The sequence below is a fragment of the Asterias rubens genome, chromosome 4 (genome assembly GCF_902459465.1).
Source record: "Asterias rubens chromosome 4, eAstRub1.3, whole genome shotgun sequence".
Classification (NCBI taxonomy): Eukaryota; Metazoa; Echinodermata; class Asteroidea; order Forcipulatida; family Asteriidae; genus Asterias; species Asterias rubens.
Window position 1 is genome coordinate 1,484,309 of NC_047065.1, and position 27,315 is coordinate 1,511,623.

The following is a 27,315-nucleotide window of genomic DNA, read 5'->3' on the forward strand; positions in this document are numbered from 1 at the left end:
GATTTCTTGTTTGTAATTTCTTTCATTGTTCCATTTGGGTGTTTGTTCTTAGTTATCACAAATGATTTCATTATGCTTACAGGAACTAGTGAAATTGCGATGAGTTCACCTCTGAACTACGGAACCCCCAGCTCAAGGATGAGTGGCACACCAGGAAGAATGGCGTATCCTTTATTAGACTTGCTACTTGCAACTTTGTTTTCGTTTTGTTTTCTTCCTCCTGTTTTGACACAAGGGACTACTAGTAATTATCAATGCAGTATTAATCTTGTTAATTATCCTCTGCTCTTCTTGATTTTTAAATTTTCAGTGCACTTATCATATTTGCTGTGGTTTTAGTAGTTTGATTCAATAATTAACCTTGACCATTGATATCTAAAGTGGGACACCTGTGCGACCTCGTAATGACATCACCAGTAATCGCAAGCTACGTCAGGTCAACCTGCACTCTGACCCTCCTGTGAGTAATGTTAAACTTCTTTAACAAGCCTTTGAATGACGTAAGAAGCCTTTGAATGACCGATCGATCCAGTAGTCTGGATTTGCCACTTTGGTCCATCTTCACAGATTTGCTTAGAGGAATGCAATTCTTGTGCAGGCCTCTAAGTAACTCACGGCACCCACAGCGATTGCAGTGCTGCCCTGTGCTTGTGCTGTGGTGCCCTCTGCAAAGTTCCAATACAAATTTAAGTTTTCCTCCTAGAAGTGCCCCTTACTAGAGGAAGTATGCCTTTTTGAGATATAGCGGACACAATGCTACAACACTATAAGGTTTGGGTAAATTTGTGTGTATACACCCAAACCAAACAGTACACTCCTATCAAGTCCGCCCTACCTCATGGGGGACACAATGCTACAACACTATAATGTTTGGGTAAATTTGTCTGTATACACCCAAACCAAACAGTACACTCCTATAACGTCCGCCATACATCAAAAAGGTTTATTGCTGTGCCTTTTTAAGAACGAAATTCAAGTCCTGCTTGTGGTGAAGTGGCAGTAAACCAGTCGGCTTTGACTCATACAAGTGTTTTATTTTCAATTTCTAGGGAGATGCCACTGAGCCAACTGCAGCGGTTACCAGTGAACAGCCCGGTGGCCCGCAACTGGTCATCTGGGGAACCAACGTGGTGGTCAGCGAAGCCAAGGAGAAGTTCACTCGCTTCATTCAAAGGTTCATTGACCCCGAGGCGGATGAAGCGGAAGGAATTGACCCCAACGAGCCCTTGTATCTGCAGAAACTTGATGAGGTGAGCAAAGGTCATAGGTCGTCATGTGGAAGGTCAAACTTTTGCCTAATGTTGTCCAGCACACAACAAAGCAAATAAATATCTTGCTTGGCTCAGAGAAATCTTATCTTCAGCATAAACCTGCTTCAGCCAGCAAAAAAATATATTTGGACATTGCTTTGCGCTCAAATGCCACTATCTGAGCCAGTTTCTGCTCAGAGAAATCTTAATCTTTAGCAGAAACCCGGTTCAGCTGGAGGAAGTGCCATACATTTAGACATTGGTTAGGACCAACATGCTTATATTTGTATTTCTCTCAAAACAGATCCACACCCTTGAGCTACCGTTTCTCAACATTAACTGCCAGCATCTTGGCCAGTTTGACAATGACCTCTATCGTCAACTTGTCTGCTACCCACAAGAAGTCATACCAACCTTTGACATGGCGGTCAATGAAATGTTCTTTGAGCGTTATCCTGACACAATGCTGGAGCATCAGATACAAGTGCGGACCTACAATGCCGATAAAACCAAGAATATGCGCTCCCTCAATCCAGAAGGTAAAACGAACATTTATGGGTTTTTGTTGTTTTTGTAATTCCTGTTGAAGCTGCTCAAACTCTTAAAGGGAAGGTAGAAATGTGTGGTAATCAGTCTAAAAAATAATGGCAATAAAAACTTACTTGGTAAGAGGTACAGCAGCTTTCGATAGTTTAAATAATTTTCAGAAACATTTGGAAGTAATGTGTCTATGGAGAAAGATATCAGTGTTTAACCCCAAAAAGTTGAACCTGAGAAGCGTTACTGTCCGATACGTTCTCAGATTGTGTATTCCAATTATGAACTATTCTACCTGGGTTGATATAACCGCTCCTGATTTTTTGCGATATATATGTTTTTAAATGCTACCACCTTTTGAAATTTTATTTTCACAGGTTAGCTGTATATCTTTATTTATATATGACCAATCGAATGGTATATGATTTGACCAATCGAATGGTATATGATTTGACCAATCGAATGGTATTTGATTTGACCAACCGAATGGTATATGATTTGACCAATCGAATGGTATATGATTTGATCAATCGAATGGTATATGATTTGACCAATTGAATGGTACATGATTTGACCAATTGAATGGTATATGATTTGACCAATCGAATGGTTATAAAACCTAAGCAATGCGTTCCTTCTAGAGTAATGTAAAAATTCTTAAATTCTCCATCCCTACTTTCCCCCATATACTTATCAATTACCTCATACTTTCATCTTATTCATCCTCTAACAGACATTGATCAGCTAGTGACGATCAGTGGCATGGTGATCCGTACCTCTCAGCTCATGCCAGAGATGAGAGAGGCTTTCTTCCGCTGTCACGTTTGCGCATTCACCATGACGGTGGAGATCGACAGAGGGCGTATTGCCGAGCCCGCAGTGTGCCGCTCCTGTCAGACCAAACATAGCATGGCTCTGATTCACAACCGCTCACAGTTCTCAGACAAACAGATGGTCAAGCTGCAAGAATCCCCTGGTAAGAAGAGAATCCGATGTAAAGAAAAAGAGATTGGGTTTGAACAAAGAAAAATTGACTGGAGTAGGACTTGAATCAACAACCTCCAGATCACTGTACTGGCGCTATACCAACTGAGCTATCTAACCCTATGTTAGTGGTCCCTCTATTAGTCAATATCTTTGTTCAGGGGTGCCAGTCAGAAGCAATATAACTGTTTGCTGCATGTTGCCAGGGATCACACCCAAGTTAACAATACAACCTGGTAAGCGGCAGCCATGGGATCACCTCAAGGGGATGCAACTTAGATCTCAAGTAATAGACCACAAGGTATACTTACCAAGTCAGTTTCCCTTGTGGTTTATTTCTAGATATGTAAAGACAAAGAATATGACACAAATGTTGTAATATTTTATGAGAGCTTTCCAGGGAAAACGATAGTAATATAATGTTACTTTTCTTTGTTTAGATGATATGCCAGCGGGTCAAACCCCACACACCGTCATTCTGTACGCGCACAACGACCTCGTTGATTCGGTTCAACCTGGTGATCGCGTGACTGTGACCGGGATCTACCGCGCCACTCCGCTGCGTGTCAACCCACGCCAACGTAATGTGAAGGCTGTGTATAAGACGTACATAGATGTGATTCAGTTCTGCAAGAGCGACTCGAGTAGATTGCATGAACAGAAGGATGATGGGTGAGTAGTGTAGGTTTACGAATAACCCATAGCACCCGCAGCATTTGCCATGGTGCAAGGTTCCAAAACAAACTGACATTTTCCCTATAGAAGTGCCCCTTACTGCCTGCAAATGGTTATCACTCTTCAAATTAATGAGAACAAAACTTACTTGTTAGACCGTACAGCAAGCAGCTTTCAATTGTATGAAGCATTTTTAGAATCATTTCACTTCGAAGTAAAGTGGTTATAGAAAAATATATAGGTTTTTATCCCCCAAAATTTGAATCTGAGAAACGTTTCTGTCCGATTTGTTCTCAGATTGTGTTTTCCAATTGCATACTTTTCTTCTTGCATGGACGAACCTGCTCCGGATTTTCAGCAATATTTCAGAAATGCTACCATGTTTTGAAAATGAAACTTTCATAGGCTACTTTTATTGTATATATCTACATTTATATTGGATTGAAACAATCAAACAGTTCAACAAAACAAAGTTATACACTCGCTTTAATTAAGTTATCTTGCATTGTAATTTCAAACAATTTATTAAAGTTGACCAAAGCTTTACTCCATCAAGAATTCTACAGCTTATACAATGTTTTCCCCTTCGTTCACCCTCGTCCTCTTTATGATTTGTTCTTCCTCAGAGATGACCAGAGGATCTTCACAGATGAGCGGAAGCAGGAATTGATCGACTTATCACAGAAAGAAGACATCTATGAGAGACTGGCCAGAGCCTTAGGTAATTGACATTTCATCCAGTTTGTAACCTTTTCATGTTTTTAATTCTTAAAGCCATTGGACCCTTTCGGTTCAGAAAACAAAATAAAAGAAAACAGCAAAACAATATAAATTCTCGTTAACGAGAATTACGGATTTATTTTAAACACATGTCATGACACGGCGAAACGCGCGGAAACAAGGGTGGGTTTTTCCGTTGTTTTCTCCCGACGCCGATTGAGCCTAAATTTTCACAGGTTTGTTATTTGATATAGAAGCTGTGGTACACAAAGTGTGGGCCTTGGACAACACTGTTTACCGAAAGGGTCCAATGGCTTTAAAGGGTTTTTGGTGCTTTTTGTATGACACAAAACACAAACGTCACAGATTTACATTATATGGTTTGAAGATAACTCTCCTGAAAACATTGCTCTGTGAAGCTGAAACATCTACAAGTAAACTATATTACATTCAATTTCATTCACAGCCAGTGGGGATTGATGCCATGGCCAAAAACTACAAAAGGTATCAAAAAACCTTTATTTCAAGTTTTTGCTGGATTTTTGTGAAAACCTGTGAATGTTTTTGTTTTATAGCTCCAAGCATCTTTGAAAATGAGGACATCAAGAAGGGAATTTTATGCCAGCTTTTTGGATCCACCAAGAAAGATTTTTCTGCAGCAGGACGCAGCCATTTCAGGTAAATTTGATAAAATAATTATTTTTTTTTGTGAATTCACATTTACCCAAGATTATATATTCAAACTTGTTTTTGATTCAACATGATCAATTTTTTTATATTTTTTTTGGATAGTTTTGGATAGTTTGTGTTCAGTAAGTTGTGTTTTTGTTACCTAAACTAAAATGTTAACAGTTCTGGGTTTTACTATCTCCCCTGATTCTTTTTCACAATGTTTAGAAGACTTGTATATTTTGATGCATAATCTTGATGCTTCTCTTTTGAAAGGGCAAAGGCACCAAGGCTTGTTTTCCTTTTTATAAAGGGCGCCTCCATGAGGATTATGTAAATTTCTAGTTGAACGTCATAAGGGGCACCAAGGCAATGGCCAAAGGCAAATGCCTCCCTGAAGCATCAGACCTGAATGCATTTTGAAATACTCCTTCATTAAAGCCTATGGCATCCTCTTTCCCCAGGTCTGAGCTTAACATTTTATTATGTGGTGACCCCGGCACAAGCAAGTCTCAACTTCTGCAGTATGTGAACAGTCTGGTCCCAAGAGGGCAGTATACATCAGGCAAAGGTTCCAGCGCTGTCGGTCTGACGGCTTATGTAACCAAAGATCCAGAAACCAGGCAGCTGGTTCTACAAACGTAAGTCAGATATTTTTAGTTTAAAAGATATATTTTGTTTAAAAGTCTAGCAAAACAAATACTTGCAGTAAATGCCAAAAAGTGAAGGAGCTTGCCCCTGTTGAGCATTTCATTTCTTGTGACTTGGACAGGGTGTAAACCTAAGGAAATGCTAACGAGATTCACAATGGCAAATGGTCAAGCGCACAGATTTCCAGGTGGTTTTTTTTGTCAGACTGTGAGTTTGAATTCTACCCAGGCTGAACACAGTGTCCTTTGGCAAGATGCTTTATGACCGTTACTGAACACTTAGATGGGAAATCAAAGCCAGATGTACCACTTCATGAATGCGTAATACCTTAAATTATTGATAAATTATTGTTCTTTGTATATACAGGGGTGCACTCGTACTCAGTGACAATGGTATTTGTTGCATTGACGAGTTTGATAAGATGAATGATAGCACACGTTCTGTTCTTCATGAAGTGATGGTAAGTACTGACACTACAGCCATTAGTTTCTGTAAATATTTAAATCCTTTTCAGTGCAGTTTTTACTTCCAACAATGTACAATTTATTCACTTTATGTTTTTGGATAGAAGTTTAGGGGAGCAGGGTATACTTTTGGTTATTTTTAAAATACAAAACCTGTGAAAATTTGGGCTGAATTGGTCATCAAAGATGCAAACCTGAAATAGGCTTCAGGCCTGAAGCTCATATTCAAATTTTGCTGTGAATAAATTACCTCTTTCTCTGAAACTACATTACTTCAAAAGGTGTCGTTTCTAAAAAATATTTTAAAATACCAACAGCTCTCCAGCGAACTTTACCGCACAATTATAAAGGTCGCTAATTTGTAGAGTAATTTACAAAAAACGTACACTCCCTTTAAGCTAGAGATCCATTACCAGGTTTGAAAGTTTTGTCTTCTCCATTTCCCTCATCAGGAGCAGCAGACCCTCTCCATTGCTAAGGCTGGTATTATTTGCTCCTTGAATGCCCGTACATCCATCCTTGCTGCCGCCAATCCTGTAGATTCCCAGTGGAACCCAAAGAAGACCATCATTGATAACATCCAGCTTCCACATACTCTACTCTCAAGGTTTCTTCCTCATTCTAGAACAGTTCAAATCACTCCTCTCTCATAGGAGAGAAAGACGGCCCTCGAATCTCCTCCCCCCCCCCCCCTCGATTCCTTGTTTTACTGGATTAACATTGATTTATTATAACATAACGAAATCAATCAAGCTTAGTAATAGGCCTTAACACCTCTCTGGTATGGAGCACTTCTAGAGGAAAATGTAAAATTGTATTTGAACTTTGCAAAAGGGCACCACTGCAAAAGCCAAGGCACTCGACAATAAGCCATTTTGAGGTATGGCGGACGTGATAGGAGTGTACTCTTTGGTTTGGGTGTATGCACACAATTTACCAAAACCTTATAGTGTTGTAGCATTGTGTCTGCCATATCTCAAAAAAGCTTATTGATGTGATGCCATGGGTTAATTCGAGGCCTGTTAGTGAGTTGGTCTATCATGCCAATTTCTTCAGATCTGATATGTTCGGGTGTCGATTTACCACAAGATGGATTCTGCTGAATATGAATACTGTTTCTAACCAGAACGCCAGGGAGTTTACGGTTAGAGGGAAGGTACAAAATCTTATTCTCAAGATTCCAATCAGTGTTGTTGGGGCAGTGCTGGGCATGCCTGCCCAGAACTAACAAATTTCGCCCAGCACTCTGAGCAAAATACATTGTGCTGCCGAGCAGTTTGCACTTTTAGCAATGATGACCCCATATCTAAACATGAATACTGTTGTTGAACCACTCGCCCTTGGGGGACTAAATTGGACTTGGAGCCCACCACTAGAATTGGTCTAGATACAACACTGATTTCAATAATGTCCAGCTCATCCATAAGGTTTATCGCGATTCAGAAACGCAATGCATTGGGAAGGAATATGGGGCAGTTTCTATGCAGTTTCTACGACTCGCGCACGCTACGCCTTTACCTTTGTGTGGGTTCAACAGCGCCCTCTCTTGATATTTTGTATTCGCGATAAACCTTTTTGTATTGTGTTCTCTTCTCTTGTAGATTTGATTTGATCTTTCTGATTCTGGATCCACAAGATGAGATTTTCGATCGTCGTTTGGCCAATCACTTAGTGTCACTCTACCACCAGGGTGGGGAGTTGTCGACCAATGAACACATGGTGAGTTGTAAGAATATACTCAGAAATTTAAAAAAGTTTAATCACTAACACATAGGATTCAAACTGCCTCTAATTCCCTTCACTTCAAATTTCAAAAGACTATAACATTTTTCATGCAATTATATTTGACAATTTTGTTTTTACCAGGACCTGAATCTTATGAGAGATTACCTTTCTTACGCCCGTTCCTACGTCCATCCCAAACTCAGCGAGGAGGCAGGACAGCTTCTCATCCAGGCCTATGTAGAGATGCGGAAGATCGGCAGCGCTAGGGGGATGGTTTCTGCCTACCCAAGACAACTAGAGTCTTTGATTCGCTTGGCTGAGGCCCATGCAAGGATGAGATTTTCTAATGTTGTGGAGATCGTGGATGTGGATGAGGCAAAGAGGTAAGAAACAGTTGGTTAAGTTTTGTATTGATGGGAAATAATTCAATGGCAGTATAGCAGTGTAATACTAGTGCCAACCTTATACAGGTTTTGTCAGGAATTTCTCTAATTATAATGTAGGCATAGTAAACTTGTGGGAACAACCATGTGTAAATCGCTTTTGTGTGGGTGTTGGCTCTGAGAAGAGCCGGTTTGGTCTTGACGTTTCGAACAGTGTACTCTGCTCGTCTGCAGGAGAATGTAGGCCTCGAATCAACCCATGGAACCCATAGCAATTGCCATGGTGCCCTGTGCATTTGCTGTGGTGCCCTGTGCATTTGCTGTGGTGCCCTGTGCATTTGCTGTGGTGCCCTGTGCATTTGCTGTGGTGCCCTGTGCATTTGCTGTGGTGCCCTGTGCATTTGCTGTGGTGCCCTCTGTAAGTTCCAATACAAATTGACATTTCCTTATATAGTGCCCCTTACCAGAGCAAAATTGCTGCGCCCCTCCAAGAGCGAGTTCAATAATAATAACAAAGAATATTTATAGGGCGCCAAACTCCACCAAATTGAGGTGCTCAAGGCGCACAGGAGGGGGAACCACACACAGCAAGGAAAATAAGACAAATTTATGGGAGTGTCGTGGCCGAGCGGTTAAGAGCACCGAATTCAAACTTTGGTGTTTCTGATCAGCAGAGTGTGGGTTCGAATCCCCAGCCGTGACACTTGTGTCCTTAAGCAAGACACATAACCATTGCTTCGTCCTTCGGATGGGACGTAAAGCCGTTGGTCCCATGTGTTGTGTAAACGCATGTAAAAGAACCCAGTGCACTTAGCGAAAAGAGAAGGGGTTCGCCCCGGTGTTCCTGGCTGGATTGGCAGCATATTGTGCCATAGCACCTTGTAAACCATTACATGGTGCTTAAGGATTAGGTCTTATATCTAAAAATTCGCCCCACTCCTTGCAGTAATATTACCTGGCGCTTTGTATCCTTTGGCGAAAGGCGCGTTATAAATACGGTTATTATTATTATTATTATTATTAGACCAATTACACATAAGTTCAAGGCCTGATAATGTCTGTACCAGTACCAAGACATAATCTACATATCAGCAAGTTGGTATACACTCGCATGATGTTACCGCAAACGAAATGTACATTGATACCTCATCATGCAATGCCTCAAATCCTATAGAATATCTTAAATGTACCTTCTGTACGGATTGGTGTGGAAAATGTTGTAGCAAAAAGAGGCTCAAGATTTCACTGTTGTTCTTGAGATTGTTTTTACGATAGTTTGATTGATATATATATATATATATTTTTTTCTAGATTGCATTATGAAGCCTTGAAGCAGTCTGCCTTTGATCCCCGCGATGGAACAATCAACATTGACATCTTGGCCACTGGACTGAGCACATCGGCTCGTAAACAACGAATGGAAGTTAAAGGGGCTATCAAGAAGAACATCGAAGGCAAGGGTAAAGTGGCCACCGTTAAATACCAGATGACATTCGAGGAGGTCAGACAACAATCAGAAGTGGTGAGTTGCTTGAGCTCTAAAATTTGAGTCGTTTGTCTCTCTGTCTACTTTGTCTCTCAGCTGTCCGCTTTGTTTAACTGTTCTTTATTTAATTACTGTAATTATTTCTAAATTCTACAATTAGTGTTGTTTATCTTGTTTTGGGATGATACCGGTGCAAATGTGGAAACAAATGTTCTATTGAAGTTGAAGTTGTAGTTCTTTTCCAGTCTGTTTATACACTTCATATAAATAAATAAAAGGTCCTTTTCACACTGTATCTCTTATCGTGAAACATAGCCCTGCGGAGACCCCAGGAATTTGTTAACCCCACTGTTACCCCACACACTTTCACGCTGTGTCCCTATTCCACAGTGTTCCTGTTGCACGTTTCTTACCCCCCTACTCCAGAGCAGGGCGGGCTACTCCGGGTATGCCCATTTGCCAGGGCAGATCAGGGGTAAAGTGATCATAGTATGAAAAGGCCGGCCTTTATTCCCCAGGGTTTGAAAAGGGCTAAAATGATACTGAACCTAGGAATTGTAAAGTTTTGCAGTCAGTAGTATACAGGATAAACTTGGGTACAACAAATGAATTCAATGAACATTGATTTGATCTATTCAGCTTGCTTGGGATAAGTGCAAACAACTAAGTAACCTGTAAAATCAATGAAAAATGTGTGATAAATAATCAAACTGAACAATATATTAAATTTTTCCTTTCCCTCAGCCAATCACCAAAGAGATGTTTGATGGTGCTTTGAGAGAGCTACAGGATGAAGATGTCCTTATTTGGCTCGGCAAGAACATCCGTCTTATGAAGTAGACCATCATATGAAAGCATCTGGAATATACTACTTTTAACTTTCATACTTACCAGAAAGTAAAGGAGGTATTAAAACAAATACACTGTTGTCATTTTTTTTTAAGATCAAAGTGTGGGGGCCCTTATGTAAAGTGATTAGTATTTTTATAAGGAGGTGCTGCATTTTTTCTTCTTTTTTCTTTGAAAGAGTAAGTTTACAAATATTATTTTCTTGAGAGCGCGCTAGGGACTCAGAATCTCTTACGACAGAGTGTGATAATTTGGACCAATATTCAAAAGCACAAACACATAGTGTTTTTCTTTTTGATGACAAAAGTATGAGGAATTTAAAGTTAGAAGTTGTAAATATTTTTCAATCTTGATAGTTTTCCATGTGTGGATCGGAACTTGGAAAAAAAAAAAAAAAGTCTTTTACCGTGCCCATTATGTGGCAGAGGGTGGCTCCCAAATCTTCACATACTTTATCACCCTCTTTTCCACTTGTACAGAAGAACCCCCCCTCTCTAAAATATTCCTGAGATTCTCAGAACACAATGAAAACACAAAGGGGGGGGGGGGTACACCATGCCACATGTAGAGTACCAAAACAAGGCCAAGGAGGTATGAACACTTCCTCCAGAGTAGACAAAAGACGAAGGAATTGAAAAGGTCAGACCTTTCATAAAATATATAATCTAAGTCCAGTATTCTAAATAAATCATTTATTTTAAAACATTAATGATATTAATAAAAAAAGGGTTAACTTTACATTGTTGTTGCTGTAGAAATAAATATGGAACTGTGTGACAGTAAGCTATAAATGATACAGGTTGAAATGAAGATTTTAATATAGCTACATGGTCATTAAGTTTATTTACTTGTACCGTTTTGCTTCTTGTATGAGATGGATGGGCTAGGGTAAGTCGCCAAAAATAACAAATAATTTAGTGACAAGGCAAATTATTGGGAAATGTGTACCTTACTATTTGACCAATGTTTACATGTATGTTTATAACGATTTCATGTGAAGCTCTGAAGGCACAAACAAATTTTAAACTGCTAAAAAAATTCATACCCAATCGAAAGGTAATTTCGATATTCTAAAATTTATCTTTGATTTATTGATTTGTAAATGTATATTGTTCTTGCACTTCCTGTGGGTTTTCTTGGCATTTGGTTTACATTGTACTTTTTGTATCCTTTAATTGATTGTGTAAAGCGAAAAGGGTATAAAATAAACCACAAGTAAAAGTTAAAAATGCTTTGTTTTGTTATGTCGGTTGATATAGATGGTTTGGTTTTTAGTGGGTTTATTACATCTGCAATAGAGGAATGACAAAGCTTTGAAAACAAAAACTATTTAATGAAGCGAACGTGTTTTGTTCAAGTTGTAAATAAAATACTTAGTTTTGCATGATTTACAATAAAGTGTTGGATTGATTTTTGTTGTTCTCCTTGGAAATATTACAAAAAAAAAATTTGGTTTATAGTTAAAATTAAAGTTATTTTTTATTATTGAGCAGATGATAGTAAAACGTACGACTTTTGCCGCCCAAACGTTTCAAATTTATATGTTTTCCTTTCGGGTGAGGGTTAGACCATGGTTAGGCCTGCACCTAATTTATGACCGGAAAATAAACTTGGTGTAAACGTTATTTCAATGCTAATATCTGCTATAGGACTTGGTCTAAATGAAATGGCGCTACATAAAAGCCCAGTATATCCATGTAGCACGGTCCTACTGCCCACCACAGACCCACCAATTCACGCATCAAACCTGGGGGGTGTGTCACTCTGTGTCAGTGTTTTTGTCCACTCTGCTTTTTTGTCACTTAATGCAAACTTCTTTTTTTAAGAGTAATGTTTTGTATTTTGTTTGTTGAGCAAACAAACAAGGACGAACCGCCATGAAATGGGGTGGGGTGGGGCCTGTTTTTATTGATTTCTTACTCGACCCCTTTTGGTCAACTTTGCATCATGTGCTCAGTTGTAAACAACTGATTAGTTTTATAAAAACAACTGATTATATCATTTTATTAAAACAACTGATTTACTTCTCAGGAACATTATACACCACTTTACACACATGGCTACATTTATATCTAATTACTTACGTCCAACCCATGCGTCCATCGAGGTTTTGGAAAAATATTGCGGTAATTTTTCGACTTCATTATTATTTGCTGTATCGCCCACTACCGGTGACCGATTATCAGGCTCGAATTTATAAGGGTTTTTAGCAACAAATTTGCTGGAAATACCCTTTCTCTAACTCGGACACTGAAGATCTTAAATAATGTATGCACTGAAACATCTAGTTTTTTGATGGTCTGTGCGAAAGTAAACTACGATTATTTAGAGGAGCTCTGCTATGCACAATCCATGTCATTATGATTTATCACATTATCGCAACAGCTGACAACAATGGACTAGAGTCTAGACTACCACGTGACGGCTGACAGAACATGAATGACCCAGTGCTGGTTGGGGGTGAATGTGCAAGCATGGGGGAGCTATACACATTATCTCATGTGCAAGCATTGCTGGAGCACGTGTCTCTTTAATAGCGCCAAGGTTTGAAGTGAGCAATCGGAGTCGTGGTTGACAGCTGGCTTCGGTCGCTCTGTGCCTTCTTTGGTCGGTTTCTTTCATAAGTTGAAGAAACTCACTTTTGGATAGTGGAACAATTGCAAGAGATAATTTTTTAAACGCCGTTCCGTTCTCTCTCCGAGTAATACAAAAACACGCACGACAATACAGCGTCTGTCTCACGTTTCATAATCAATTTAGTCTAGTCCCCTTAATCTACCAGTCTCAATCTTCCCGCTACAGTATCGTTCAGAGCGCCCTCTATCTGTTACAGAACGAGCCTCAACACTCTAGTCGGCAAAAGTTGTAGCGGTTTGAACACTTGCCATTCGGGAGGAACAACAAAACTAGAAAACACATTTTTGTTGATGAACGAAAGCTGTTTTTGCTTTCCTTCCATCTTTAGATTCCATGAAATTTCAACCTCCACGGTCCATCAGTGTGTGAAAAGAAACATAACTACTCAGCCGCTTGGCAAATTTCGGATTTAGAGCATAAAATATCGCTTATTTTCTTTTGTCTGCTTAGCATATAAATGAGCAGTATATACCAAATACTAATAAATAATAACCGTATTTATAACGCGCCTTTTGCCAAAGGATACAAAGCCCCAGGTATTATTACTGCAAGGAGTGGGGCGATTTTTGAGATAATGTAAGACCTAATCCTTAAGCACAATGTAATGGTTTACAAGGTGCTGTGGCGCAATATGCTGCCAATCCAGCGAACCCCTTCTCTTTTCGACAAGTGCACTGGGTTCTTTTACATTCGTTTAAACAACACATGGGACAAACGGCTTTACGTCCCATCCGAAGGACGAAGCAATGGTTATGATTGTGTCTTGCTTAAGGACACATGTGTCATGGCTGGGGATGCGAACCCACACTCTGCTGATCAGAAACACCAGAGTTTGAATTCGGTGCTCTTAACCGCTCGGCCACGACACTTCCACTTAACTGCTCGACCAGGCACAAACTGTATATGTATCATGGTAGTTTGGCTAGTAACCATTCTGGTAAAAGTCTGTTGTGCTCAACTGCGATGTTGTGCTTCAATAAGCAACTCTATGAAACTTTGCCAGTGATGTCTCATCAGTGTGCACTGAGCCTTCTGAGAAAATCAGATGCCACCACGACGAACAAAAATAATTAAAGCATTTTCCTTCAAAAATAGCTGAGGTGGATGATTCCATCGCTGCTGAAGTGGGTGAAGTCATTTTAGAAACTTTCTTTCAGATTCTGAAATATTTAAAACCCCGGGTCCTGCAAAGATGTATTTTTTGGTGACAAAATTAATTTTGTTTTCTACCACTAACTTAGAAGAAGAGTTTTTCTCTCACTGTTATGATTCGCGCGAGTAATATGAAACTCATAATCAAGTCACTCGAATATTGACCATAACAATCCAGGGCCTGGGCATTGGCATGTGCCCCCAAAATGCCTGGCAAGCTCTGGGCCATGAACCAAAACGTCCATGGAACGCAAATTTACATTCAGATTCATAATTAGACACTCAACCAATCCAACACCTACACCATGCCAGTGACCAACCCCTTTTGGGTCTCTCAAAATTGGGTTTATAAAACTTTACTTTCGAAGAAAAAAAACTTATCAAAATTGTGGGGGTGGCATCCGGTCACATCTTACGATCTGAGCACCGGGACTGGCTAGATTTGGTATGACTTATGCAAATTATCCTTGAACCATGACCGTACTTCCGATCTGGCTGTGTGTGAATGGCCAATAACAAACTACGCTTATCAGAAACACCGCCCACTTTGTAGGGCGCAAGCTCCTAGCCCTCAATACACACAGCGGGTGGTATATGGTACACGCGCGTATGGCCATGTAGTAGTGTAACATGTATAGTACATATGCATACATGTACATGTACTGTGGCCATGTACATGTACACCATATAGTAATGCGCACAGTATTCATGTCATACTGTACGGATGAACTGTATTGAGGAACAAGAATATGTGTCTTAAGATAGCAGTTTTTCAAAAAAAGAAGCAACTCGCCAAACCTAGTCATCATGGAGGAGGTATGTACATTTAAATGCATCTTTAAAGTGATTCCCATAATGGTGAAGATTAAGAGTGAATGGTTGGTGTTTAAATCGGATGAATGTTTGAAATTCTTTTTTGAAAAAGATGGGTGGGAAATGCTGCCTGGCCCGTGGTGGTGTGAATGGTTTTGGCGATTGAGTGCGTTCGTCGTTGCGTCTTCAGTGTTGGTCTTTTGCATTTATTTAAATAGTAACCTTTTTAATACCCTAACCACAATGCACAAAAGAACATTATCATGTTGACTGAGCACACAACAGCCGCTAATTCACAGTGATTTTTACGTAATAATAGTGCTTTGCATTTTCAAAACAGGCTGGCGTGCTGCACTGACCTCCACACCGCCAAATGCACCACTCCACTCCACGCACCACTCATGGCCGCCTTCGCTGCTGCAGTAGCCGAAGAATTCAACGAACAGCAATGGTGTGCGCTCTGTTCAGAACGTTTGCAGGGTACGGAACCCAAAGTCCTGTCCTGCTTTCACAAGTTCTGCCGGCCGTGTTTAGAGATGCGAATTGCCGAGCCAGATCGCATCCGGTGTCCAACTTGCTATCAGGAAAGTCAGCTAGGCGACTTGGGGGTGGATGGGCTGCCGACCGATCTTTTCATCAGTAATATTCTCGATGTTGTGGGCAGTCATGAAGATGATGGGGACGGGGTGTCGTTGCCGACCGACCGGCGAAATTGCAATTCTTGTGATGAGGGGCAAATTGCTTCAAGGCTGTGTAGAGACTGTAATGAGAGATTATGTGAAAGCTGTGTTCAGGCTCACCTGCGTGTTAGATTGACTAAAGATCATCACATTGTTATGCTGCAATCCCAAGGGCCAAATATTTCCAGCGGTCGACACAGAAATCCACATCATCAGTCCTACCAGGCACAGATACAGCCAGTTTCCGATAGACCCCCAAGCTACTGTGAAATCCACACAGATGAAGTCTTGCGACTTTATTGTGATTCATGTAGTAAAGCAATATGTCGGGATTGTACCATGATGGATCATCGTGGGCACAGTTGTGTGTACCTCCAAAATGCTATCGAGGACAGTAAAGCCATCACCCTCCGTCTTCTCAGTGATGCTAAAAATGGCATGCATGCATTAGAGGACAGTTTATCCCACACTCGATTGATGGCTGAGCAAGTTGAAAAGAGAACACAGCTTGTCGTGAAAGAGGTCCAATCGGTCATGCGTCATCATCTAACAGCTCTGGAGGAACGGGAACGTGATTTGCTGCGAAAAGTTGAAAAAATCAGACAGGTCAAAGGTCGGGCATTGCACATGCAGATGGAAGATTTGAAGCAAGGATTGGAGAGTGTGTCCAACTGTATTGGGACAGTAGAGAACGCTTTGCAGACCGGAACCGATTTGGACGTCCTTAAGACCAAGGACTTGATTGCGAATCAGGTGCAGGCCCTGCGAGGTTTAAGAGGACACCTTCAACCACATGAAGACGACCAGGTTGTATTTACACCCCCTGATGCTGCCCTTCATACTGCTATCAGCTCTCTTGGTTTCATTAGTAGTAGTGCCTATGCGCCAACCTCGTATGCCACTGGTGATGGGCTGAAGCGTGCGCTACAGGGTAAAGTCACAACTTTTATGGTACACGCCAAGGACCACAATGCTGAGTCCCGCTGCATTGGAGGCGAAGCTGTTGAGGTCGTCATCCAAGGACCTGAAGGTGGACTCTACCCAGCTGAAGTTGTTGATCGTCAGAATGGTACCTACGCTGTCAGCTACAGACCACAGCTTGAGGGCCAACATGTGGTGTCGGTAACCATCCGCGGAAAAAACATCCTAGACAGCCCTTTCATCGTTACAGCTCGGACCGGTCGGAATTATGCCAAAATTGCTAAAGTTCAACTCAACTTTGGCAATGAGGGTGAAGGTGATGGTCAGCTTTGTCGTCCGTGGGGAATCGCTGTGAATAAAGACAACTTCATCATCATAGCAGATCGCAGTAACAATCGCATTCAGGTCTTCACTCCGAAAGGAATATTTCATCACAAGTTTGGCTCGGCAGGATCTCGAAATGGCCAGTTTGACCGTCCGGCTGGAATCGCCATGGATAGCCGTGGAAACATTATCGTTGCGGATAAAGATAACCATCGAATACAGGTATTCACATTCGAGGGGCAGTTCCTTTTCAAGTTCGGCGAGAAAGGCAGTAAGAACGGCCAGTTCAACTATCCATGGGACGTGGCTGTGAACAACGAGGGAAAGATTCTGGTGTCCGATACACGCAACCATCGTATCCAAGTCTTCCATCAAGATGGCACCTTCTGCAATAAGTATGGCTTTGAGGGCGCTCTTTGGAAGCATTTTGATTCACCAAGAGGAGTTGCTTTCAACAATGAGGGCCATGCCGTCGTCACCGACTTCAACAATCACCGGCTGCTTGTCATCACTCCTGAGTTTACATCCGCTCGCTATCTCGGCTCGGAGGGCAGTAATAACGGGCAATTTCTCAGACCTCAAGGAGTGGCCATCGATCAAGAGGGAAACATCATCGTGGCCGACTCAAGAAACCACCGCATCCAAGTGTTTCAGCCAAACGGCAACTTCCTCTGCAAGTTCGGAATTCAGGGAGTACAGGAAGGCCAGCTGGATCGCCCCTCCGGAATATGCGTCACTCCAGATGGTGTCATCCTCGTTGTGGACTTCGGCAACAATAGAATACAAGGTTTCTGAATTTTATTGTAATTTACGGGTATTATATAAGCTGTCAGAGGTGGACGGCTGGTGAGTCAGAAAGGTTCGTACCTTTAAGTTGTTTGCATTTTGACCACATCACATTAAACAAAAAATTGTATATAAAAATTTGCTCTTTCTTTGTTTGTGTTGAAAAGTTTTGCTTCGCAGTGCTCAAAGCATTTTAAACTCTGCAGTGCTTTTCAGTACTTGTGACAAGTCGTGATACACGTACCCATAAAGCCCAAAACAAAAATGCAATTTTTAATTTTTAAAATTGTGTTTCTTCCTCCAGGATTTTGTATAGAATGAAATGATGCTTGCATGTGATGTATAATGTAAAGATACAATTTATATTTTATCTGATGTGCTTTCTCAGGAGATTCTGTGATGCAGGTTTTAAATGCAAACGTCTCAAGGGTGCAACAGCAGGGAATAATATTTAATATAGCAGGCTGTTGTTCAGAGCATAGCACTTGTTTTAATACCTTTTCACTTGATGATGCTTTATAATTGTAACTTTTCAAATGAAAACTATCAGTTTGTTTTGTTTGAAATGCATAGTCAGCTATGAACTTTGTTGTAAAAAAAAAAAAAAAAAAAATTCAAAGCGGAGTCTTTCTGCGTGGTACAAATTCTAAGCCAATTTTAAGAAAACTAAAATCTCATGCTAGCTATCGCATTTAAAGCATTTAAAATGATAACCAAGGTTGGCCAACTTCATAAAAAATTGCCTGGCAAGTTTTAAAAGAAAAGAAAGAAGGAAAAACAAAAAGTTTTGTAAAGTAGTTGTGTCAACTCATTGCGACTTTTGTCACTGATTTGTGGTGTTGAAATAACGCCACATTAAAATATTACTCTTCCACCACCAAAGATTTATAAATTGTCAAAATATTTAGAGTTTTAGCAGGAGGACAGCCCAAGGCTGCTTTTTTGCAGGTCAAACCGTGCAGCAAGGTGCTAACCTGCCTTGCACCAATTTTATGATTTTATACTCAAGACAAATGCTTATAAAGCAATTCAGGGTTTGCTAATTCTTTGTAAGTATTGTTTTTGCTGTTTTAATTCAGAAGTGAATAAAACTGTCCCTCAGATGACTAAGAATTGATACAACAAGTATTTATAGCAAGTTTACTAGAGAGTAGAAATTGAAATCATTAGGAAGTGACAAAGGTTTACATGACTTTCAAAAAAACACAATTTCTCCATTTACAACCGACATGCTAATGAACAACATGTTTTGGACAGAACACTAAATTCAAAGACTTCTTGAAATTGTTGTCTTAATACCACCAGCAGTCAAAGCCAAGGGCTGTGTCCCCGAAACCATCACTTAGTAATTGCTATACAAAAATAGTAAGTATGCAAATTGCAAATGCTACTGTTTCTGACCAAAACACAAGTAGTGAAAGCTTGCTCCGCTTTTTGTGTGATAAATCGTTCTGTGAATGGTGATTCCTTGTTCTTAAAAGTAGTGAAAATGTTGTGAGTTTGTAAGTTTTAAACAGCACCTTTTAAAATTCTACCTCATTTAAGTTTTGCACCTCATTATAAATGTATTAAGTAGGGTTAGTTTTACATATTTAAAGCAGTGCCTTGTTCTTTTGTATGTTAATTTTGGTTTGTTCGAGCTTCTGCTCTTTATAATTTAATATTTCAGTGTCTAGAAAATGTTATGTGGGCTTGTTTTTATGCCCTTTTTTCCCCTCCAATTTATCACGTTGTATTTTGTAAGTTGTTTTGTGTTTTTTCCATCTATGTTGATTTGCTAAATGATTTAATCACATGCCACATGTAAAAAGTCAAAAACATCATCGTTTCAAGAATGACAGTTTTTGTGCCAACATAGATGACTTCCAATATATATTTTTACTTTGAAGACTCAGGAGTATTTTCATTCGGGCTGTCACCTGGTTACAGCTCGCTCTTTCACAAATACCAAGCAATTGCCGCATTGCTGCAAGAAGAATTGTCAGCAAGATTTGTTCAGCCAAGTCGTACTGCGTGTTGTCTCGGTTTAGGTCTTCATATGTTACCGAGATGTACATGTATAGATCTGTATCATATGCAATATAATTATGCAAAGTGCTGACTTAAATGTAACGGTTTACCAAACGCATCGCCATGACTCACTTTGAAATGTTCCTCGCTGCTTGCAATGCATTACTAACAGTTCAGTACAGCATAATGCGCTAACATACTCGTACATCAGCTTACTGAATCTAAAGGGGCGTAATTACAAATCAACCACAAGAAGGAATTGTTACTCCTTTTATTTAGTTGCCCTTGTAACATTATAGCTCATTGTGATTGAAATAAGACAAATGTCTCCTAACCTAGTCATTTTAAGAAATTATTCAATAATGTAAGATCTTGTAAATACAAAAAAGACCAATACAATCCAAATTTTAACTGAATGTGGATTAATATTTGTGAGATAAGAAACCACGAGTCACACTATGAACAAAAAGTACCACAAGCTGGGTCTACCTCCATGGTGTAAGTGTCATACAGTGTTAAATCCAATATGGCGACCTCAAGCTATCACTGCTCTACTACTACACAGTACATGTGTTGTGTGGGTCACTGGAAAATTTTAATCTACATGTAACCACACTGATTATGCACCAGGTCACTTTCTTCTGATGTTGGCCCTGAGTACAGTACACTGAATGGTTAAAGGGACTAACTAGACCAAGTCTCATGTAAAAACCATCTGTATACTAAGATTATTATCTACTCTACTCCTTTAACCTAAGAAATTCTTTAACAAGATTTATTTCTTAGATAAAAAGTGAGTTCAATGTTTTTACTTCACAAGCATTTTACAAAAATCTAAGTTGCATTGCTGACGTTACCTCAAACTCAAAGACATTTTTGTAATGACTATGAATTAAATTGCCCAACGAAATATTAAGTTTATAAATAAATGTATCAATAGTGTTGCATTCTTATAACAAAAACACAGGAACAATTTTTACTATCAATCACATATTTAGTTTTTGGGTAGGGGTAAGGGGAAAAATATTGGTGGAAATGATTGATTGTCATCGAAAATAGTAAAACACTTGTACTCTGAAACTGATCACAAATAGCCGAGGTTTTTTGTAAGGAATAGCTTTGTAAGGAACAATTACTCTCATGCCATATTTACCCTTCCAGTTTGAAAACTGCCAAGGTTTGATTTTAATATCTGAGTTGTTAGTACTGACACAAATGTTATTAAGGGTTATTCAATTGTCCTTAATACAGTGTATATTGCTTGTTAAAAGTTGTTTTTAATTGCTGCCAAACAAAACAACACTAAAAATTAATGCAGTACCTCCTGCGAGTCATGACATAAAGGCTGTTCTTTGCATGTGATTTAAAGTTCAGTTTTGCCTGGCCAAACAAAGGAGATTCACTGACAAAATTGACTTAGAGTAGGAAAGTTTATGACTTGCTATTGTTTCATGATATTTCTATCAGTATTGTAGCTTTCTATACAAAGAGACCTGGAACAGAATCACAATTTTGTTGTTGGGAATAATTAGAAAAATAGGCTGCATGTAGAGGTAATAATTTATAAATAATCAACGTGCTGTGGATCAAAAGTCATAGTGGACATAAAGGCTATCATCAGTAACTTACACTGCATTTTTTTGTCCTGGTATATTTTGCGTGTTTTTTCAAACTATAACAGGCCTGGAATTTGATCATCGAAAGGGCAAGGTCGTTTTCATTTTGAAAAGGGAACTTCCATTGGAAAGGTTTAAAGTCAATGAATTTGCTGTCGGATTAGATTGGAATTAGTAAACATGAGTCAAATGAAATGTGTGCTTTTTACTGGTTTATAATAATCAATGACTGTGTGTGATTCATGGTATACTATGCTGTACACAGGAAGAGGAGGTAGTATAGATGCATGTTTGGAGGCAAAAGAGTTGTTAAGAGTACTCGGTTTGCAGAAATAACAAAACAGGCAGGTAACAACTTCTCTGCTGATTCTGAATTTTTGATTTCTGCAATAAATAAAAATTACATGAAAAATTTAAATATACAATTATGCTGCGATAAATGTTATTATTCCAATTTGTTTCACTCTATGGAACAAGTTGTAAATAACTATAAAAGTTGAATCAGATTATTAGTTTTTGTAGCTGAAGTGAAGATCTTATTCGTCACACTGGAAGATCAAAATCTAAGTAAAATATATATGTTTGTTCCATATTTCAGTCAGCCCAGATAAATAACAAAAATAGCACAGTTGATCTCTAAAACCTATGGTCTCAAAGTTTGGAACAATCACTTACGATTGAAATTGGTACGTGTAAATACAATGAACAAGTGTTCCTGCCAGCATTTTTAACTGTAAATTTTTAAAATTAACATAAACTGGCTTAATCAGTATAAGGAGTTTGAGGTCGTGTAGATATTGGAATGTACACTAATCCTATTACTTTGTGACAAACTTTGAAAAACAAAGATTGTAATTTAGTTCTCATGTTTATAGGGGAATTCAAGTGGCATTATTAGCTTACCGTTTTCACAGCATAAATGTACTGCTCAAACTTAAATTGATGTTTTAAATTTGTCATGGAAATCACTGGCCAATAACATTTTTAGGCTGTAGCATATTACTCAAATTACCAAAACCTTTTTAAATACAACAAGTTTGACTTGAGTTTTATTGACTCTGTGCTGCATAGCCAAACTATACCATTCTCTTTAAATTTTCTTGAGTTTTGGTTTTGCGGTGCCATGAATGTGCTTATTGGTTTTGGATGATGATAGCAAGATCTTGGTAAAATATGTTGGTCTTGGGGGGGGGGGGTCATGCTTGGCTTGTTTGGATCAAACATGTTGTTCACATGTTGGGCTGAAGAAAGAACTGAGGTGAAAATTTAATTGAAGCTTCAGAATAATGCATTAATTGTTTTTAAATGTTCAAAGTTGTTAGGAAAGTGATTTTACAATTTGATGTGGCCAGGGTTCATTTTCATAGAGCTGTTCTTGAAATGAATGCTGTGCAAGTTTACAATACAAGTTTAGCTCTAAGAATGTCCTGTGCTTGGCTAAGTTGTGTGTCAGGCAATGTGTGGAAATTAGACCCAGCTGCCGATTTCAAGAAACTTTACGCTGTGCCATAAACATTGCGCAAGTGGACTTACGCAGTTGCATAAAGTTTCGTAAAAATCGGCTGCTGAACTCTTTGCATGTTTCAAGAAAGTGTACAGTAGGTGTATATTGTTAGTGTTAACAGCCAATGGGATATTATTATTAAGTTTAAATAAAGTGTAAGCCTTTGTTATGATGATAACTAATGCGCTGTACATACTGCTTAACTGTTGCAGCCACGCTGCTGGCTACATGTTTGTGCTGCGTGAAAAATGACTATAACAGGAAAAACGGATTGCAAAGCAAGGCCTTAGGTGTGTAGCTATAACAAATTTGAATTACGGGTAGCCTTGTTTGTGGTGTATCTCTAAGATCCCACAGAAGGCTTTTTTCAGTCCCATCTTTAATGTTGACAAATATAATAATGCTTTGCAAGTCGCATCTACCTCAATATAGTAGTAAAAGTTGGCTCTGTTTAATCAAGAGCTTGATCTTCTACGTGTTTTATCTCAGGTACTGTATAAACATAGTGATTTTTTGTTTTTTTGTGGAGAGCGCTAAATGATATGGTTAAGTGCATGACTAGACATAATTTAGGTCATTGAGAATGTTTATTTGCAGCTGAGTTGAGTTCAGGATGTAAATCCTCAAATGCCAAGCATCTTTTTTTTTTAATGGGTATCATGGTTGAAAAGTTTCCATTTTGGAGGCCCAAATGCCACAAGTTTGAAATTCCTCCCTGTTGCGGAGAAGCTTAAGACTTGCGATTTTTCCACATCTGACCGACAATGTGCCAGTAATTTGTCTCCACATGTAAATTAGATAAGCTGTGTTTACATTTTGCTCAATAAATGTTTGTTAAATTGGTTGGAGTATGAAGACTGTTACATTAGAAATGTTTTGTGCTGTCTGAAAATTATACTTGGCTCTTTATTCTAAGAAATGTATAACTTAATCAAATACGCCGCTTTTGCGCAAACATGTCTGGAGGGTAATTGTGAGTTTGAGGGCAGCCAAACTACCTGCGTTTGAGATGAAATTTTTGCTTTGGTTCTGGATACACATCTATTGTGGGTTTGCTTTATCCCTTTTCACATGACAGAAATTTAACAAGGGTCCCTTGCTAAATTTTAGCATGGTTGTGACATTTTACCAAATGGACCTCGTATGAAAGAACAACCATGTTTATCTGGCCATAAAGGATGGTAAATTTTTGAAGATTTCACTAGGTACTCAGGACAGTCCAAACATACTTGTTCTAAAGCTCTTCTTCCACACCAAGTGCAATTTGTACAATTTCACAACCATGCTTAGATCATTTCTACCTCCATGCTCAAATTAAGCAAGGGACCCCTGCTAAACTGCTGTTGTGTGAAAAGGGCATAGTAGGTGGAACAAAGAGACAGCACAGGTGTGCAGTTAAACATGTGTGGTCAGGTGATGTGTAGATCTGCAAGAACTGTATGCAATTTGTTGCTAACACCTCACATGTTTACGCACACGTTTATCAATTGCTATTGAGGTGTACTGTATACATGTACTTGTTGTTCACTGAAAGAATCACCTGATGTAAATTCCAAACCCAATTTTACCACTGTAAATTGTAAAGCAGCAAATAAAAAGCCTGTCTTAATTTTATGCTGGTTTACTGGCACATTGTTTCAGTCAAATCGCCAAATGGAGACCTTTTTGATCCATTATGATTTTGTTTTGTAATTGTATGATTTCTTGTTATCAATATATATTTTTTGATCATATACGGATCAAATCCACATTTTGTTGTCATAGATGTTAAGGATAATTTTTATTTTGAAATTTATGTTTGGTGTGTATTAAACCTTGAATTTAATGATGTAAAAGTAAATAATTTGATGTTAGAATTGTACCTGTAGTAGATGAGTCGAGTATTTGTTCTATAAAATGAAATATAAAAATTAATTTTCTTTACACAATTTTATACACTAATATGAAGATTTTCAATCCATGAAAATGAATCTCTCTTACTTTGATTGTGTAAAAAGGTGATTGAAAACCAACAGATTTCTGATGAATTGTTGCCACAGAAATTACTGTTTCTTAATATTGTATGTGATTAGAAAGATCAATTAAAATGCTGCATGTGTCTGTAATTATTTAGTGTTTAGATATTGGTTTATAATGGAAACAAGTGAATAAGTATGTTAGCCTAGAAAATGTACAAAAGATGTATTGCAAAAAATGCCGGGTGTTCACATGGGTTCAGTTTTGCTGTGTTTACTTTTAAAAAGTAAATTTTACTAACTATCTTTCTACTTTTTATACAATACACTTTTCAAGCTCTGCTGATTTGCATGACAGTGATATGGGGCCTTGGAATCCTTGACATGTTCTTTTCTGTTGAGTATAAACAGTTAACAAATTAAGACAAGCTGCTCCCATGTGATCATGTAAGCCCAGTTCATGCTACTTGCTAAGGTGACAGTCCAAAATAATTTCACTTCACAGCTCTTGTTTTCTCTGTGATTGTTTTGCAGAAGTTGAGAATAACTGTTTTGAATTGTTCGTTGCGAGTTTCTGACTTCAAAATATACTTTGTATGAACTGGGACCTAACAAACGAGTACAACAATTTTTTTCTTGAAAACACATCACAATTCGACTCGTTTGAATTTCCATCAGATGTCTGAAGAGTACACTTTTTTTTTCTTTCCAAATTATGATTTTGGTTTTGACTTTGAGTAGTATTATCCTATTGAATTTGTGTGATAGATTAAATTCATAATAGACCATCGAAGCATTAAATGTTGCCAAGCGGCATGAAATACCTGCAGATAATATGATGAAATAACATTTAGGCCCCTTCATGTTGTATGTTAAATATTCATATGTGCCATAGTAAGCAAAGCTTTGAATGTAAAATATTAACAAATCCCAGATTTAATACCACTGCCAGTCAAATTGGTACAGTAAGGTATTGATTCTCTGTTGATCAGGTTTTTATTGTTGGACCAATACTCATATATTGTTCATCCAAGTCCTCCTATTTGTGGGGAATTGTTGTCATTGACAGCCTAAATTAAAAGTTCAATGTTTTCTCAAGAGTAACTGAAACATTTTTGGCTTGTCAGTGTGACTGAAAAGTGTGTCCAGTTTAAGCAAAGTAAGCTGTTCAGTGTAGTCCAATGAATGTTTGGTAACCATTATCTAAACCGGTAATGCACATTCCCTTAGCAAGAGCTAGTTTAAAAAAACTTTCAAAAAAAGACAAATTTTCAGAAAATAACTGTAAACGTAAAGGTGCCTAGTGCAAACATAATTATCCCAACCCCTTTGAAGTGGGGACAATTTTCTGCAGCTTGGTCATTTTGAGTATGTGATTGTTAGCTTATAGTGATGACTCTGTGTATACTACTATCAATGAGTAACTAGTAAAAAAGTGTTGTTTATCGTGTTGTAGTAGTTTAGTATAAATGTTTCCAGTAATTTGATGTGGCCTTGGATGGGGAAGGGAGAGATGGTTTAAAAAAATATCAGGGAAAATGTGTTACTTTCGTGGTCGGCTCTTGCTGACATTGATGATGTTTGAATACATGTACAAAGAGAAAATGTTTGATTAGGATGGAATGCTTAAAATATTTAGAATTATTGCGACGTTACAACCCACACTTGTATACGTACCTTGTATGAGGGTAGCCCCAACATTGAGTTCCCATTGTTGGATAGCTTTTACAAGTTGTTGCACTGCATTTTAGTTGCAAGTAACCTGAAGATAATGTTTGTGTTCTTATGGCGACAGAAAATGGTTCGTGCATTAAGATGTATTATCAGAATACATTGCTAGGTGCTGAACATCAAATTAAACTGCAAGTGTTTTGCCTTTTTTTACAAAGAAGTGTTTTGTCCCAAATACAATAAGAAAACACTTTTTTTCACTTGCTTAAATATTCCAAAGTTTGCTTTTGTAAAATGCCAAACCTGATTGTAATCAAGTTAAGTTCATACTCATTTTATTATGTTGTATTTAGTGTTTTTAAACTACCTCGTTTTGGTGCAGAATGTTCAAATGACGAATTTGAATATCGGAATTGTCTCAGTCTGTGTTTGTTGGTAGTACAAGAAGTTGACAAATACAGTGATACTTGTCGGCTTGGAAATCTTTAAAAAGTTTAACAAGCACTTAAGAGTGTTTAAATGCTTTATTGTGACATACAATGTCATATAATCTTTAATAGCCAAGCTTACCTCACGCATCAAAATGTAATGTTTCTTTTTTGTTTTAGCAAATAAAATAAAGGCCAAAAAAAGTATGAGTGTGTTTTGATGTATTTGTGTCACTGTATGGACAAAATTTGTTTGTAGATTGTGTTTGTCTCTGTGGCGGACAGAGTAAAAAAGAGACCCTCGGGCAGATTTCTGGTAATTATGAAGTCAAGGTTATTTAATGAAGGATTACAAATACTCATGGCTCTAGGTTACACCATGGGACACCATGGTTACACCAACCTTTCACTCTTTGGTTACATCA

The 27,315-nt window shown here is 38.6% G+C and overlaps 2 protein-coding genes across 2 annotated transcripts in view; both read left to right on the forward strand.

Annotated features, from left to right (window-relative positions):
- The window catches only part of LOC117289478 (DNA replication licensing factor mcm4-A-like), a 12,791-nt gene extending 2,248 nt beyond the window's left edge, over positions 1-10,543 (forward strand). Inside the window, exons 4-18 of the mRNA XM_033770616.1 lie at positions 83-164; positions 382-460; positions 1,050-1,250; positions 1,555-1,789; positions 2,521-2,763; positions 3,212-3,443; positions 4,073-4,167; positions 4,742-4,844; positions 5,300-5,476; positions 5,853-5,946; positions 6,403-6,557; positions 7,552-7,669; positions 7,817-8,058; positions 9,370-9,580; positions 10,289-10,543. Of these exons, the coding sequence (XP_033626507.1) occupies positions 83-164; positions 382-460; positions 1,050-1,250; positions 1,555-1,789; positions 2,521-2,763; positions 3,212-3,443; positions 4,073-4,167; positions 4,742-4,844; positions 5,300-5,476; positions 5,853-5,946; positions 6,403-6,557; positions 7,552-7,669; positions 7,817-8,058; positions 9,370-9,580; positions 10,289-10,384 (2,363 nt within the window). The 3' untranslated portion in view covers positions 10,385-10,543. The remainder of the gene's footprint in view (positions 1-82; positions 165-381; positions 461-1,049; positions 1,251-1,554; positions 1,790-2,520; positions 2,764-3,211; positions 3,444-4,072; positions 4,168-4,741; positions 4,845-5,299; positions 5,477-5,852; positions 5,947-6,402; positions 6,558-7,551; positions 7,670-7,816; positions 8,059-9,369; positions 9,581-10,288) is intronic.
- A 4,234-nt stretch (positions 10,544-14,777) lies between these two features.
- On the forward strand, positions 14,778-27,097 carry LOC117289140 (E3 ubiquitin-protein ligase TRIM71-like). Its single transcript, XM_033770130.1, has 2 exons — positions 14,778-14,998; positions 15,336-27,097. The coding sequence occupies exon 2, from the start codon at positions 15,397-15,399 to the stop codon at positions 17,713-17,715; it is 2,319 nt and encodes a 772-aa protein (XP_033626021.1). The 5' UTR covers positions 14,778-14,998; positions 15,336-15,396; the 3' UTR covers positions 17,716-27,097.
- Positions 27,098-27,315: the final 218 nt, after the last annotated feature.